Raw genomic sequence first — 16210 nt, 5'->3', positions numbered from 1 at the left:
AGCAACTATTATAAATACTGTAAATAGAATTAATCTATACAGAGGCCAACATGATTACAAGATAACTGGATACTGGAGGACAACATATTCATAATGGGCATTACAGTTTGTGCTTTAAGTGTTACTGTAGAAAGTCATCAGCACAGAGTTGTTACTTCCCTCCAGGGAAAAAAAAAAAAAAAACGACAAGAAAAGGTTTGTACACTGCATCGTTCATCTATGTACACGGCCATGTAACACAGCTAGCTGTTTTCATTATTGCAAATTATATAAAAGTGTCTAATGCAGAAAACACCGTTCCCTGTTTTTTTCCGAGGACATTTGCTGTATAGAAAAAAAAGTGGAAGAACCAGATTCATCCTTCTTCGACGTTGGCTGTCTCCTCTTCCGCCTTCCCCTCATCTTCTTTGGTTGTGACTTCTGGGCTGGAAGTCCCCTTCGTTTCAGGGGGGTTGTCTGAGCTGTCTGTGGGGGGTTGGGGGGGCTCCTCGCTGGGGGGGTCGGGTAGAGGAAGACTTGAAGGATCTACAGCTTCAGTAAGAACATCAGGAGGCACATCATCTTCCACGGGAGACGCTTCTTCTTCAAAACTCTCTTCTAAGGGAGGCATCCCTTCTTCCTCCATCCCTCCATCCACTGGAGGCTTCTCCTCTTCCATCTCTTCTTCCGCAGGTTTCTCCTCTTCCATCTCTTCTTCCACAGGAGGTTTCTCCTCTTCCATCTCTTCTTCCACAGGAGGTATTCCCTCTTCCATCTCCTCTTCCACAGGGGCAATCCCTTCCTCAATGAGGGGTGTATCCTCCTTAATGGGGGGTATATCCTCCTCAATGGGGGGTATATCCTCCTCAACGGGCGGCATTCCTTCCTCAACCGGGGTTAACAATAAATCATCCTCCACAGGGGGCATATCCCCTTCCATCGGCTGCATCCCTTCTTCAATCTCGTCTTCCACAGGGGGTATCATCCCCTCTTCCTTGCCTCCGGGAAACATCCTGCCTGGGAAAAGGACCCTCAGCTGTTCCTCAAAGTACTCCTCCAGGTAAAGGCCTGCGCCTCCCACCTCTGTGTCCGCCTGCCACAGGGAATAGAAAGTAGAGGGATTATGACGTCTCTCTGATCAATAACGATTTAATAATTCCCGCTGGGACCATATATACTGAAAAATGTATGCACTCACTGCAATGGAAGTCGCTTTGGATGAAAGCGTCAGCTAAATGGCATATCATATTACCATTATATTATTAATACATATATATGTATTAATAATATAATGGTAATATGATGTATATAAATAAAATTCAAGCTCAAAACACAAAAAAAAATAAAAATAATAAAGATTGGAAAGGTAGAGAGAGGATTAACACCAGGATGGCCAGTGGTTGATTTGTGAAGGGAGTGAAGGAAAGAGGTCCTTAGAGGTTACGTGGGGGCATGAGAAGCCAGGATATAGTAGATAAGAAAAGTCTCTGAGTAAACCATCAGCTCTAGTCTTTGGCGTTTTGTTTCAAAGTATTTTAACGTGGCATTCCACCACAGTGTCTTGGTTTAACTGTCTCATATCATGCGTGTCGTTTTGTGTGGCCATACCTTGTAAAACTTGGCACAGTTCCTGAATATCAGCCTGATGTCCGACACAAACTCCTCAGCACTGGCATACCGTCTCCTCTCCGTGGACTCCAGCTTGCTCTTCACCATCGACAGGTCCATGGGGGTCTTGATCAGCTCCTTGTACTCGCGCGTCCCCTGGACGTACAGCGACAAGAGGAGGCCACTGAGTTAGGGTTAACCCTAAAACCAAACCTCAACGAGGGCAGTATTTATTTTATTTATGTTTTTTAAATACAGTACCAGTCAAAGGTTTGGACACAAACTTGCCAAGAGTGTGCAAAGCTGTCATCAAAGCAAAAGGTGGCTACTTTGAAGAATCTAAAATATAAAACATATTCTGGATGGTTTAACACTTTTTTGTTTACTATATAATTGTTCCTTCATAGTTTTGATGTCTTCAATATTAATCTAAAACGTAGAAAATAATAAAAATAAAGAAAAACCATTGAATGAGAAGGTGTGTCCAAACTTTTGACTGGTACTGTACGTTTTTAGGGCATTTCTGCTTTATTGGGATCGAGACAGTAGAGACTGACAGAAAGGATGGGAGAGAGAGAGAGGAGGGATGACATGCAAGACGTGTCGAGGGTCGGAATCGAACCAGGAACCTTGCGATTATGTGGTAAGCGCATTAGTGTGCTACGCCACTCAGCGCCCCCAACGAGGGCAGTATTGATTGACAGGTGACAGGTATGATTGACAGGTGTTGATCGACAGGTGTTGATTGACAGGTGTTATTGACAGGTGTTATTGACAGGTGTTACCGATTGTGAGGCGGCCTCCTGGAAGTCTGTGCTCAGTTCGTTGCAGTACAGGCGCAGTAAGCTTCTCTCACATTTCTGCAGGTAGAACAGGTGAAGGAGCACAAACACAACAAACATTTATTGCGTGGTTTATCATTATTTTCTTATTGTCTTAAAGTTGATCAGGAGCTAGGTTCAACAGGTGTGAATACACGTAGAAAATGATGGATTGTTCTTAGGAAAATAAAGGAGGGAAATTAAGTGAATATACCCGTCTATCGATGGATGGGAAGCCTTCTGAGCCCGGTTCCTCCTTCACGGCCTGGGACACCCCTTTGCTGTCGTACACCATCTCAGGAGAGCTGAGGTCACGGCAGAACGCGCAGAACCACGCGCCACTGGGAACACATGAGGAGTTAGCGTCCTCAAACGCTATGCGTGCGTGTGTGTGTGTGTGTGTCTGTGTGTCTGTCTGTGTGTCTGTGTGTGTGTGTGTGTGTGTGTGTGTGTGTGTGAACCCACCCATATAGGTGCCCTATACTTTGTGCTGGTATTTGGACTGTAGAGAGCCATGGGTGCAAGCTTGAATTTGTGACTGTATGTGTACGTCTTCAGAAGCAAGTTCTGTAAAACATATTTTAGTAGCCCGGGCTTATTGGAAGCTTTATGTTGGCTTACCTGGGAGACTTGTTTACTTGAAAGGTACATACATTCTTTTGAAGAAAAAACTTATGAAAGATATAAGCATTTTTTTGATTACCTGGGAGACTCTTTCAGGGTGGGGATGTGACAGTTAAGATGGAAGACTTTGGGACACTTGTCACAGCAGAGCAGCTCTCCTCCATTCTGACACACAGCACACCAGTCCTCATTGGGGTCCTCTTCAGGCCCCGGGGTCTTCTCTGGCTGGAGCTGGACCTGGATCTGGACCACGGGCTGGACCTGGACCTGGATCTTGGGCTCGACCTGGACCTGGGGCTCGACCTGGACCTCAATCTCGGGGGGTTCTGCCTGCTGCTGCTCTGGGGCGGGGTCAGGGACGGGGACGAGGAAAGGGACAGGGACAGGACCGGAGTGGGGAAGGGGCCCTGGGGCGGGAGGAGACTCCCGAGGGGGGGGCTGGGACTGCACCCCTGTACTGCTGTCTGGAAGGCTGGCCCCAACACAGGACTGTATCTGGGATGGAAAAAGACACATAAGACATTCACATACAGACAGACAGACAGACAGACAGAGACAGACAGACAGAGACAGACAGACAGACAGACAGACAGAACACCATGACGTCATGTCACATCATCAACGTCCAGTGTCTGACGACAGCTGACTCCGCCCCCCACCGCCCCCCCCGACAACGAAACCATCCAATCAGCCGACGGCCACACTAACCCTAACAAAGTGCACTTCGTCGTCATCCTCCGGTTCGTCCTTGATGACGATGATGGGCCCGGGGGACGACCTTCGTCTCCTCTTGGCCGAGGACCCCGGCTGGACCACCAGAGACTCCGTCCGCTTCCAGGGGACAGTCCTTCGAGACAACAACCACAGGAGAGATTGCGGGGGACGGACGGACGGACAGTGAGACACACTGTATCTCATACTGTTGCCACTGGGTGACGATTAGCACTCTGGCCTTAGGCACACATTAGCTGCCTTTCCACAGCCATGCCAGTGTGTGTGCCAAGGCTGGCCAGCGGCACCCTGCTGGGTCTCAATGCCCGGCGCCTCGAGCCGAGTGAACAAGCTTGTTTGAATTTCCAACTGAAGCACTCGGGTGATAAGAACATCCCACCTTTGTTCTAAGGCCGGGTGTGACCGTGGGTAAAGCAGCTGGCCTTGGCACTCACTGGCACGCACAGAGCAAGCCCTGCTGTGGAAAGCCGGCTATAGGTCTCGAGGGGTAAAACACCGTAGATTTCAGGTGTTCACAGTTGAATACTTAAAAGGTGCAATATGCAGCTTTTTCCCCTTTGAAAATGTCACTAAATAACCTGAATCATTACTTATGATGCATTGGTTGTCTGCCAAGACCCTGCCCTTCTGCCTGAGTTTGCTTTTTCAAAATGTTCAGGTCTGCAAAATGCTTCTACCCCTTGCTGTGGGCATGTAACTTGCCCCTAACCTAAGCATAAAAAAACACTATACATAATTCCGCCGTAATACTGGCAATTTGCTGTAAATGGTCTGTGTGCCCATGGGGTTATACACGGACGGGTGCGGTGTTCACCTACCCTGTATTTGTTTCTGAAGAGGAGGGTTTGGACATGGGTGAATTCTGTCTTCCTTGTGCTTGGGAGAGAAAGAGGTGTTAGTCATAGACGACATATTGGCTTCATGGTTTTACTGTCACTCAGTTACGTTTAAAATGTTAATCTTTTTTTATTTTTTTATTAGTTTTTATCCCTGAGGCAAACTATAATTGGTAGAATGCCAAATGAACAATTCCATCGTGTGGTTAACAGAGGAGGCTGATGGAATTAGATGTCATTAGTCATTAGACGCCATTCCTCATTCCAATCCATGCTTTACAACGAATATATAAACATACGCCATTTAGCTGACGCTTTTATCCAAAGCGACTTTACATTGCAGTGAGTGCATACATTTCAGTATATATGGTCCCAGCGGGAATCAAACCCACAACCTAAGAGTTGTTAGCGCCATGCTCCACCAACTGAGCCACAGAGCATCAATGCATGTCCTCCCTTTCTACCTCCACCAGCCTCCACCAGCCTCCACCAGTCTCCACCGGTGGACAATCAAGTTTTTGTTTATTCTATGCCATGGTCTGGGGAGAGGCGTACCGTTCCTGTCCGGGGCGGCGGTGGGCAGGCCCTGGGAGAAGCTGGGCCTGGGGATGGAGATGGAGATGGTGGGCTGAGCAGACCCCCCCGGCTCGCTCCTCTTCAGGTAGGACGCCTCCATCATGTTCCTCTGAGGAACACACACACAACCAAAGCCTTGCTGAGGAACACACACACAACCAAAGCCTTGCTGAGGAACACACACACAACCAAAGCCTTGCTGATCATCATGCAACGCAGTTAATATGAACTATTATCCTTGCATTAAGATGGACTCAGTTCAACTTATTGAGTGATTTGTTGATGACATTTTTGCATTTTAGCCAGTTTTAAGAGTGTCCTAGCAAAGGCTCTGAATACTTATGTACATGAGGTATTTCTGTATTTCAATTTTAAAAAATGTACTTAAATAAAAAAGGGAAAAAAAGAAAAACGTGTTTTCACATTGTCATTCTGGGGTATTATGTGTGGATTGATGGCAAATTCTTTAAATTTAATCAATTTTAAATTGAGTCTATAACACAACAAAATGTGGAAAAAGTGAAGGGGTCTGAATATTTTCCGAAGGCACTGTATGTCAAACACTTTCAAATACTTAAGTTGCACACTTGATTTAGTTTGCCTTGAACAAGTGGACTAATGGAATAGTCCTAGAAAGGGCAAACTCCAAACTAAATCCAAGTATTTGACCTAGTTTGATCCTTAAGCACAGCTGACACACAGCTCCATGTTTGGCCACACCTACCTGGTGTATAGAGGTTTGAGTGCTGGCGGGTCCTGTGTTAGAGAGTGTTGCATTGTGGGAGTAGCGGGATGGCCCCTGTAGCATTGGGTCCATTGGTTTGGGGGGAAAGCTAGAGTTGTGTATGAGATCCCTCAGTGACTGGAACGGGATTTGGGGGATGGAAAGAAACAGGCAGACACAAGAGACAATAAAAATTAAAAAAATAGTTTTACCATGTACTGTACGTCACAGAAACCTTTCCTCCTCAGCATCGATAACAAGTACTGCAGACACAATAACACAAATCTGAAAACATAACGGTCAGAACTGGTGCCATTGTATCGGTCTCTGTTTATATGTTATCGTAACTGAAATACAACGTTCTGTTATTATCGTACACTGTTTGATAAGAGCAACATCTAAATCTTCTAAAAATGGAGGAGGAATTTAGCGCCAAGGTTCATGGAGGCTTTCGCACACGCACACACACACACACACACACATACACACACACATACACACACATACACACACACACACACATACAGACAGACAGGCAGACAGGCAGACAGACAGACACACACGCACAAACACAGACCTGAGGGGGGAAGCCTGCGTTGTGAAGCATAGACGTCGGGCTCCTGGGGTTGGGGTTAGGGTGTGGGTGGGGGGCTCCGTATCTCCGACTCTGCTGCTGCTGCTGCTGCTGCTGCTGCTGCTGCTGCACCATGCTGGGGTGACCTTGAGACGGAGAGCCCCCCTGGTGGGGCCTAGTGGGGGGTGGTGGGCCCCCGGGCCCTGGAAGCCTCACGTTCTGGTACCAGGACCAGTGGTTGGGCGGGGGCTGCCGGTTGGGCTGCTGGGCCAGCTTCTCCACCTGCATCTGGAGCTGGGCCAGAGTGCTCTGGCGCTGTTGCTGGGTGGACCCGGCAGGAAAGTGTCCCACAGGAGGGCCCTCGCCTCTGGGGCCGGGCTGGTTAGGATGCTGGGGGAAGCCCTGCATGGAGCTGGGCTGGCGGCCTGGGATTCTCTCCACCACCAGAGACCCTAAAGACAGATACACAGATACACAGATACACAGATACACACACACACACACTTTAGTTTAACAGTGTCTACAAAAAACAGTAACTTGTCATCAATGTCTTCATTCTATAAGTCCGCCATTTTGTAACCCTTACCAAGATCCACGTTTGAAGCCCAGAAACTGGAGCGACACTGGAAGCGTACTAAGCTCTGAGGGACGATGGAAGCAGTACAGTTGGCCCTCATCAGATAATGGATCTGGCAGAGAATCTGAAAGGCAGAGGAAAACAGCAGTTGGATTTACGAATGACACAGAAGGAGGTCATGTTTGACACACTAACCTCATAAAATTCATAGTTGAACGACAAAGCCGAAAATCATCCCTCTCAAAATCATCCCTCTCAACAGTCCCGGTCATGGTACCAACCAGTCTCTTGCAGTAGAGGAGAGCTGTGCCACTGTGACTGGCTGTGGCCCACTTGGTGAAGTTGATCACATGATCCAGGTGCCTGGACAGGTGGCTGACATCCTCCTGCTGTTTCTTCAGTCCAACCTCATGGTCCTTGGTCAGGGCCTGCGAACCAACAGATAGTTGACAGATCATCGGACTGCTTCATGGGTCAAAGATCATTGAATTGTTTGTTTACAAGCGTAGAGTACGTCCACAGATTTAGAACCCAGCATCAACACTGTGGGAGGACGCGACCAACAGATAGTTGACAGATAATTTAACAGTTTGTTTACAAGTGTAAGTCCGTGTAGACTTAGAACCCAGCAGCAGAGACGTGTGAGAAAGCCACACTGCCCATGCCTGACCGTCGTACCTCGAGTTGATTGACCAAGATTTTTCCCTTTCTGTTGATCTCCATGATCAGGTTGCAAATTGACTTCTTGATTTCGTTGGTGACAGACTTTCGGTTTTCGTCGACTTGCTGCAGTCTGAAAAGGGTAGAGATGGAGAGGGGGAAAATAGAGAAGAGGGGAAAAGCCATGAATGAGTTGCTTATCGTCAGTCATTCTGTTGGGCGAATGCATAACAACATAATGCTGTTTTCATGATACTTTCGTTTAGCTGCCAAACAGTTTCGAGCCGTCCGTACCAGCCAATGTGGTACATCTGGGAGTAATGGATCCAGGTTTTGAGAACTTTGAGAAGGGAGAAAAAAAGACTTCCCGGGGGGAGGGTCTTCCACAGACAGACACCTCTAACCGACAAATCACGAATTTGGGGTAGGTGGGGTTCAGAATGAAGATGGATACTGTGCTCTCGATAAATCTAAATACATCTCTGTAGCCAGCGCAGACAGGGGGGGTGTTAACCAGCGCAGACAGTTCACTTTGGCCTCCAGAAGTTGAGGACTTGATTTTGTGTCTGGGGGGGGGGGGGATGTTAACGAGAAGGCACAACCAAATTCAGAAGACACACAGAGAACGGTTGGCGATTAGATGATAGGCGATTTCCCGTGTGTGCATGTCCCTTCCATCTGTCTGTATAACCCCAGACGGTATGCCGGGAGCACGCAATTCGTGGGAGGCAACATGTCTGGCCCTCACAAGACTATTTGGCAGCTGGCTTGTTGGCTTGCTGAGCTCATATCCATTACCCGCTGTTGATGCAATTGGACACCTCCTCAATGGCCTTCCTCTTCTCCTGCAGCTGACGGGTCATGTTCTCCAGGTGTTCCCTGTGGTTCCTGTAAGCGTCTTCAAGGAACTGGTAACTGGAAGAGAAGAGGAGCAGAGAGCCTTAACACATTTGGTGCAGAGGGTGAATAAAATCACCCAAATTGTGTGTGCCAAGGGTGACTTTATTCACCAAAAATGCATTCCATTATGATGCTTCCATCCATTCCATTATTTAGCAGCCAATCAAAGTACTGTTGCTAGGTAAATACCACATAGAACACTTGGAACTCCAGGTGGTGAGTGTTCCGGGAAATTCTTTGGCAGTTGGTGAGTTAAGGTCACCATACTCTCTAGCCAGGCTCCAGAACAGTCTGTGCTTTGGCTAACACTTTTGACAATTTCTGCCTCCCAATTCTCCACTTTTCCCCATAGTGTGGGATAAGTGCACTTACTCACTCCTCACATTCATTTTCAAGGGGAACGCCCTGGTAAAAGAGAGATGATGGAAACCAACCCTGTTGCAATTGAATCCCTGAGGGGAGGTTTACAGTACACGTTCAATATAATATAATAATATATGCCATTTAGCTGAGGCTTTTATCCAAAGCGACTTACATTGCAGTGAGTGCATACATTTTTCAGTATGTATGGTCCCACCGGGAATCAAACCCACAACCTTAGCATTGTTAACGCCATGCTCTACCAACTGAGCCACAGAGGACCACGTTCACACTTCAGGGGAGAGGATGGAGAATTGGGATGCAGTCCATCAGTGGTACTGTAGCTGTGGTAAATACTTACTTGTGGTCCTTGTGCTTGAGCAGCTGACAGTCTCGACAGGTGAGACGGTCACAGGTCTCACAGAACAGCTTCAGAGGCTCCTGCTTGTGGACATCACAGAAGACTGGCTTCTGTGTAGACGCGCCTACAGCCTCTGGAGACAGACACGGGGGGGATTTAGCCAACACAAAGGGAAACCACATCGTCACCAAAGAATCATTCAGTAAAAGATGATCTATGAAAACAATCCAGGTGAACTGTTCATTTGAATGAACATAACTACCGTAACACAGTCACAAAATAAACACATTTGCGACTGCTAATATGGTAAAAATGTAAGTGTGAAAGTAAGAACTGCATTAAAACTTAGGAAGGAATATATTTTTGAAAGAGTACCTGGGGACATCTCCTCCTTCTGGCGAATGGTGTGATCCCTGGTGAACTTCACCCTCTGGTGGGCCTCTATGCAGGTCACACAGAGGAATTCCACACACTCCACACAGAACCCTGTCGCCTCCGTGTTGTCCTCACAGCTCATACACACCTGGGAACGGGGGAGAAAGAGTAGCAAAAGAATCAATAGCAACACTTGCATCCAGGAAATGATTGAGACAACACAGTTTTTCAATAGGTCTGCCTTTCAAAGGAGAGTCTGCCTCGGTCGCGGCTAAAATAAACTGTGGCAGCCGGATTGTTTGCCCACCGCACGGGCATGCAGTCATACCTTCCCCTGTCTGCGATAAAACTGTCATTGAAAAGCCACTTGGACTGGTAAAAGCTTAACTCACCACAATGATGAACTAGGTCAGGCAATTCCGTTGATATACAGTACCAGTCAAAAGTTTGGACACAAACTTGCCAAGAGTGTGCAAAGCTGTCATCAAAGCAAAAGGTGGCTACTTTGAAGCATCTAAAATATAAAACATATTCTGGTTTGTTTAACACTTTTTTGTTTACTACATAATTCCATATGTGTTCCTTCATAGTTCTGATGTCTTCAATATTCATCTACAATGTAGAAAATAATAAAAATAAAGAAAAACCAGTGTCCAAACTTTTGACTGGTACTGTAGGTCAGGCAATTCGGTTGATATACCCAAGAAGCACCAATGTATGCGCACGACAATGAAGCACAATTTTATCACAGGCTTTCCTTATCTTGTTACTCAACAGTTCACTTGCTTTGATTGTAGATCAGTAGCCTAGCAGCCAGGGCCGTAACCAAGGTACATTTTTATAGTTTTAGAAACCCAACTACACTGATATCTTATCATTTCAGAACGTGAGGCTGACACACATCTTTGGTGCTTCATCAGTGCATTTTTGGAGGAATATGTGCCGATACAGATATTTCTGTAAAAGGCCAATAATACCAGTGCTCCGATACATCTGTCGGATTCTAATGAACTCAGATCAACTTGTACCAACTGTTATCTCATGGATCAAATACCTCATAGTACATTCTGGCGAAGAGAGGGAACCCACCTGACTGGTTTTCTCCACTGTACTGCTCGGCACCTCCACAGAGTCCTTCACAAAGAAGTTGTCTAGCACCTCTACCTCCCAACATTCTTGTCGGCAAACTGGGCAGCGGATTGCATTGACTAAGACATGAAGGAAAACATGCATTCAGTCATTTCTTTCAGAACATAAACAACGACGACACAACTAAGTTACTGCATTGTCATCAAGTAAGTACCCCGTTATAATGACAAACTGAAATGTATATGTATCTGCTGTGCCTCATGACATTGGCATTATTTTGAAGGGGGAAGACATAAATTCTGCCCCTATCTTCAAATGACCCATCCCCTGATGGGACAAATGGCTAGTTTTACAAGCTCTCAATAATGTTTTAATGCATTGGTGGGTTATCTGAATAGAATAGATGGGATGCTCATTGGTTCTCGTTGCAAACATCTCCTAATTTAAATACTGTGGTTGAAGCTGGTATAAAACAGAAGCACAGATTCATTCTCTTTGTCTCATTGTCTTTCCTGTCGGTGTCTTCAGCTTGTTCGGTCTGTTCTTGTCTGTTCCTGTATCTCTTTTGCAACCTCTCTCTCTCTCTCTATCATTTACCACTGAGGGCAGAATGTAACATTTTGAATATGAATATGAAGTATTTGCCTTGTAATAATTGTATAAGTATACAGCATTATTAAAGCCTCATTTGATTCATTCTAATTGACCATTCTTGCACTAATCCGAACAAACCCAACAATTCTTTGCACATAGTGTTAATTAAATGGAGTTGGAGACAGATTATTAATATTAAGATAGGCTTTGCTATTAATAATATGTTGCCAAATCCCCTTGCCAAACCTTCTCATGGTAACTGCCAAGCTATTAGGCCCTACAATTTGTGAGGCCAATAATCCTGCATTGACTGTCCCTCCACCATCGATGGTGACTGAGTCAGGACGCCAGCATGTCAACAAACACACGGCTCTCACGTGATTTGGTGGTGTCAACTGGAAGCTGCGGGTCGCGCCGCCGGTCCCCGCTGTTCCTGGACGGGGGAGGCAGACACTTCTTGCAGAAGGAGTGGAGACATGGTAGAAGTTTCGGCTCTCGGTTGTGGAAATTCAACTTGCAGACGGGGCAAGTATCCATGAGCCCAAGGCTAGCCTGCTGCTTTGCTCTCTCCTCCTCCACTGGCAGGCTCTCTGCCTCGTTTTCCACTATGATAACAATGTCGTCGTCTATGTTTTCTGGGCTTTCATCCATTTTTCCTCACTTAATGTGCTTATTCAACTGGACTTTAGTGTTTTAGAGAGTGTGTGTACACAGCTGACCCAGCCACGCTATAGCAGCAGAGCAGGCTATCTATACGGAGTCTTGTCTACAGTCTATAGCCAACTAACTCACGATATCAGTTGGCCCAAAAACACAGACAGAATATTCATGGTACAGTGCATAGCTACATAGTTCAACCTGATGACAATAGCGTACATGCTATCATAACAGCGAAGTTAGGTAACATTAGCTAGCTAGTTAGCTAGGTCCACAAGCATTCATTGAAGTGTTGCTGTTGAACTCTCCCCGCTGGCTAACTTGGCTTCACACATTTGCTACAAAAGGATAACGCGAATTCGGAAGGCGTCGAATAATTGCCTGTAGTGTCACAGAAACTGAACGATATTACTATTCACATAGTAGTTAGTCATTCTGAACACGCTGGACGACCAGGCTGAATGTTTAAATGTCTGTAGAAGGCCACCATCTATGCATTCTTCTGCCAAAACACACACATTACCCAGACAGCATTGCGGTCTATATGGTACAGCAACTAGACAAGACCAAAAAGGGTTTTTTTCAGAAAAGCGTTTCTGATTGTTTCAGGGAATGCAAGGACATAGCGGGAGAAATAATAAACCTAGAAGAAACTAGATAGATTTAACCCCCAAAAAACTTTATGGAGCCTAATGTAAAAAAAAAAAAAATCATGAAGATCTCCTCCCTACCCATAAGTCACTCCCAGCAAATACCAGAAGGTCATAACAGTTTATGGACACATTGGGTTTGGACCAAAGGTAAACTGCGGGACACAACACATTATACATTAACTTTTTCAAGAACAGCAATTGCATGGAATACAGCATTTGACCTTGAGATGTTCGGAGCAGAACAAACTGCACTTTGCATAGGTGTGTTTGCCCTCTCTTCTATCTGACTATATTTAGGAAGGTGGAGGCAAGCTTTTCCCACTTATTGTGAAGAATGGAGTTGACAGCTGAGAGACATTCCATCCCCCTGAGTGATGGCAACACAATACCTTTAATGGGAATTGGAACCTACGGGGATCCCCGCACGGTAAGCCTATTAGCATGTTTTTGCAACAATGCCAGGGTCATGCAGATATGTATCCAACCGCATACATGCACATCTAAACATAGAGACGGACATGCCAACCAAAACATTTGTTTTGAAGTCTTTTATTTGACTTCATGACAGTTATGCCGCCTTTCCTGTTATGACAGCTTAATCAAAAAGGAGTTATTGTGACCAGGGGAAAAAAGTGCTGGTCAAAAGTCACTGGTTTTGATACCCTCTGACACTTATCAGTAGCACACTGTTTATTTAGGCATTATCAACTACAACCTCTGTGATTTATAGTAGCATAACTCAAACAGATAACAAAGACTATCAAATATTTTACTAAATAAGTGTATGTGCATTACTTCGATTTTTTTCTCTCCAATTTGTGCAAGTGTTTTAGTTTGACAGTATCCAGTATTTATGAAGTAGTTAATGTGTTTTTTGTTAGACTGCCAAAGGAACTGCATATGAGTCAGTGAGGCTGGCTATTGAAGTAGGATACAGACACATCGATGGTGCTTTGGTGTATTTCAATGAACACGAAGTGGGGCAAGCTATTCGAGAGAAAATTGCAGATGGAACTGTGAAGAGAGAGGATATCTTCTACTGTGGAAAGGTGTGTGTGTGTGTGTGTGTGTCCTTTTTTGGGGACAGGCACATTCTGTTCTGTCTGTACTGGTTAATCCATTAATATGTAATACAATGTAATTAACCACAGCCTACAAAAATGTTGTTTTTTTATCTTGTGTGAATCTCTGTAGCTGTGGAATACCTTCCATCCTCCAGAGCTGGTCAGACCTGCTCTAGAGAGAACCTTACAGGCCTTACAGCTTGACTATGTGGACCTTTACATTGTTGAACTTCCCTTAGCATTCAAGGTAAAGCTGTGTTCTCATTGCAAGATGAAAAATTCAAAAATTGCAATTTTGAGGAGCTGCGGAGGAGATAACAGTATGTGTCACTGTTTACCATGTTCTGCGTTTTAATTTGATAATTTCCTGAAGCCAGGAGACACATTCTACCCCAAGGATGAAAACGGGAAGTACATCTACCACGAGACAGACCTCTGTGCCACATGGGAGGTATGCCAAGTTGACCTGTATATCAGTGCCTGCCTGTTTTTCAGATCAATACAAAGATGGATTCATCACCATTCAATAATGATATATACCGTGTTCTATATTTCATCATCGCCATTGTTTCATCATCAGCATTCATCTTTCACAAAGCCACGGCCGAACTCATAAAGGGTGATAAGATTGATTGACCTCAGTTTGCTTTGCTGTGAAGGCTAAAGTCTATTTCCTGACCTTTGTCAGTGGTTTGATTGTTTTCTTTTGCCGACGTTGGCATGAATTTGATCTGTTTGTCACAGTGTGTGTCTCTTGAGTTTATTTTTGTTGTTGTCTAACACAAAAAAACAGGCTTTGGAGGCTTGCAAAGATGCCGGGCTGACCAAATCTCTTGGAGTATCTAACTTCAACAAGAGACAGCTAGAACAGATTCTGAAAAAGCCTGGCCTGAAACACAGACCTGTCTCAAATCAGGTAAACATGAATAATATTCATTCTGCTTTCAATTGTCCTCTGCTCTTGCAAATAAAATTAAAACTGTGTAGCTACAAGTCAATTATCCATCTCAAGCTAATTTACCATATACTGTATATGCCTAATAGGTGGACTATTTATAAATTTCAGTGATAAAATAAGCAGCACTTCTGTCTGTATTAGAAGCAAAGAGAAATGGCTCTATCTGTTTTCATATACTTTTTTTCTTCTCTCAACACAGGTTGAATGTCATCCATATTTCACTCAGCCAAAGCTGCTTGAATACTGTCGACAGAATGAAATTGTCATTGTCGGATACAGTCCCATAGGAACATCGAGAGATGCATCCTGGTATGGCCTTCTTGATACTCTCAGACTAATAGAGAACAGGAGGGAAAATATCCCACAACATTGTATTTGTATTGTTTGGATGGGAACAGTCAAGTCAAGTCATAGTAAAAAAACTCATATAGCCTAATGTATTCTTCCATGGATTCAACTCTGGAAATAGATCATAGATCATTACACAGTGTGCAGATGACCATAAGTTATCTCCAAATAATGTTCCATCCAACTCAACAGGGTGAATCTGACATGCCCCCCCTTGTTAGAGGATGAGCTCTTGGTTTCCATCGCCAAAAAGTACAAGAAGAGCACCGCTCAAGTAGCTTTGCGATTCAACGCCCAGAGGGGTGTTGTGGTCATTCCTAAGAGCTTCAGTCCCCAACGCATAAAGGAGAACTTTCAGGTCTGTGTCAAGCTATGCGTTTGGACATGCATTGGACTGTAGTCCAATTTGAACAGCTGGCAAAATTCTGAGGACAAATACCTTTTGTGTTTTTGAGAGATTGTACAATTGATACAGGAATGTGGTTCACTCCAGTATCGATTGGACATCTGTCAAAGCACAAAACGAGGCTTACAGTGGACCCTTGTTTCTCCTATGCTCTCACCCCTGGCAGATATTTGACTTCTCCCTTTCCGAGGCTGAAATGAAGGAGGTTGAGGGACTAAACAAGAACATTCGATTCGTGGAGCTGCTCATGTCAGTATACTGAGGACTTTTGCTGATTGCACAGCAACACTGTTTCATATTAAATTCTGCACATTCTTCCAGATATTCTTGATCTAACAATATTCTTATTCAACAGGTGGAGTGACCATCCAGAGTACCCATTCCATGATGATTACTAGACCCTCACCAACTCTAACTGTATACTCTGCTACTTATATGTGCTCAAATAAAGATGATTAAGCCTACACTATGATTCTCTATATTTTACTTGTTGTGTTTTTATGTTTGCCTCCTTTGCAATATTGGAAGTGTCCACCAGAGGTCGGACTACTACCATCCAATTTATGAGGGGCAGAAAATTAGGGAATTTGGATCATCAAGTACTAATCTGTTGCTCTTCAAGAGACGTAAATATGTTATGAATAACAAGTATAGTCAAGTATTGTTGACATGGGCCAGCTGCAAGATCGAAGATCACTTTCAAGTCCTGTGTTTTATACAATACAAAAGTAAAG

The 16210-nt window shown here is 44.8% G+C and overlaps 2 protein-coding genes across 2 annotated transcripts; one reads left to right on the top strand and one right to left on the bottom strand.

The window, feature by feature from the left end:
• Positions 1–121: 121 nt before the first annotated feature.
• On the bottom strand, positions 122–13022 carry LOC310820647 (transcription intermediary factor 1-alpha-like). Its single transcript, XM_083692372.1, has 18 exons — positions 11768–13022; positions 10797–10915; positions 9708–9855; positions 9333–9465; positions 8510–8626; positions 7730–7844; positions 7333–7479; positions 7061–7175; positions 6478–6926; positions 5901–6038; positions 5156–5285; positions 4583–4640; positions 3741–3879; positions 3112–3527; positions 2623–2749; positions 2373–2447; positions 1588–1743; positions 122–1072 (listed from the first exon to the last, which is right to left on the bottom strand). Exons 1-18 carry the CDS (start codon positions 12039–12041, stop codon positions 356–358), a joined length of 3573 nt encoding a protein of 1190 aa, XP_083548498.1. The 5' UTR covers positions 12042–13022; the 3' UTR covers positions 122–355.
• LOC310820648 (aldo-keto reductase family 1 member D1-like) lies at positions 10886–15940 on the top strand. Its single transcript, XM_083692373.1, has 10 exons — positions 10886–11002; positions 12998–13127; positions 13582–13749; positions 13895–14011; positions 14138–14215; positions 14558–14680; positions 14922–15031; positions 15263–15428; positions 15643–15725; positions 15832–15940. The coding sequence occupies exons 2-10, from the start codon at positions 13035–13037 to the stop codon at positions 15872–15874; spliced, it is 981 nt and encodes a 326-aa protein (XP_083548499.1). The 5' UTR covers positions 10886–11002; positions 12998–13034; the 3' UTR covers positions 15875–15940.
• Positions 15941–16210: the final 270 nt, after the last annotated feature.

The sequence above is a fragment of the Argentina silus genome, assembly GCF_951799395.1.
Source record: "Argentina silus genome assembly, chromosome: 20".
Taxonomy (NCBI): domain Eukaryota; kingdom Metazoa; phylum Chordata; class Actinopteri; order Argentiniformes; family Argentinidae; genus Argentina; species Argentina silus.
Note: the sequence above shows the minus strand (reverse complement) of the source record. Positions and strands in the feature narration are given on the sequence as shown.

Bases quoted from the DNA above. Each gene is read 5' to 3' on its own strand.
- LOC310820648 (XM_083692373.1), top strand. From the start codon at position 13,035: ATGGAGTTGACAGCTGAGAGACATTCCATCCCCCTGAGTGATGGCAAC. The intron at 13,128-13,581 runs GTAAGCCTATTA...GTTTTTTGTTAG, and splicing joins CCTACGGGGATCCCCGCACG to ACTGCCAAAGGAACTGCATA. The intron at 15,032-15,262 runs GTATGGCCTTCT...CCAACTCAACAG, and splicing joins ACATCGAGAGATGCATCCTG to GGTGAATCTGACATGCCCCC.
- LOC310820647 (XM_083692372.1), bottom strand. From the start codon at position 12,041: ATGGATGAAAGCCCAGAAAACATAGACGACGACATTGTTATCATAGTG. The intron at 8,627-9,332 runs GTAAGTATTTAC...CTTCTCTTCCAG, and splicing joins CTCAAGCACAAGGACCACAA to TTACCAGTTCCTTGAAGACG. The intron at 1,744-2,372 runs GTAACACCTGTC...CTGTACGTCCAG, and splicing joins AGGAGGCCGCCTCACAATCG to GGGACGCGCGAGTACAAGGA.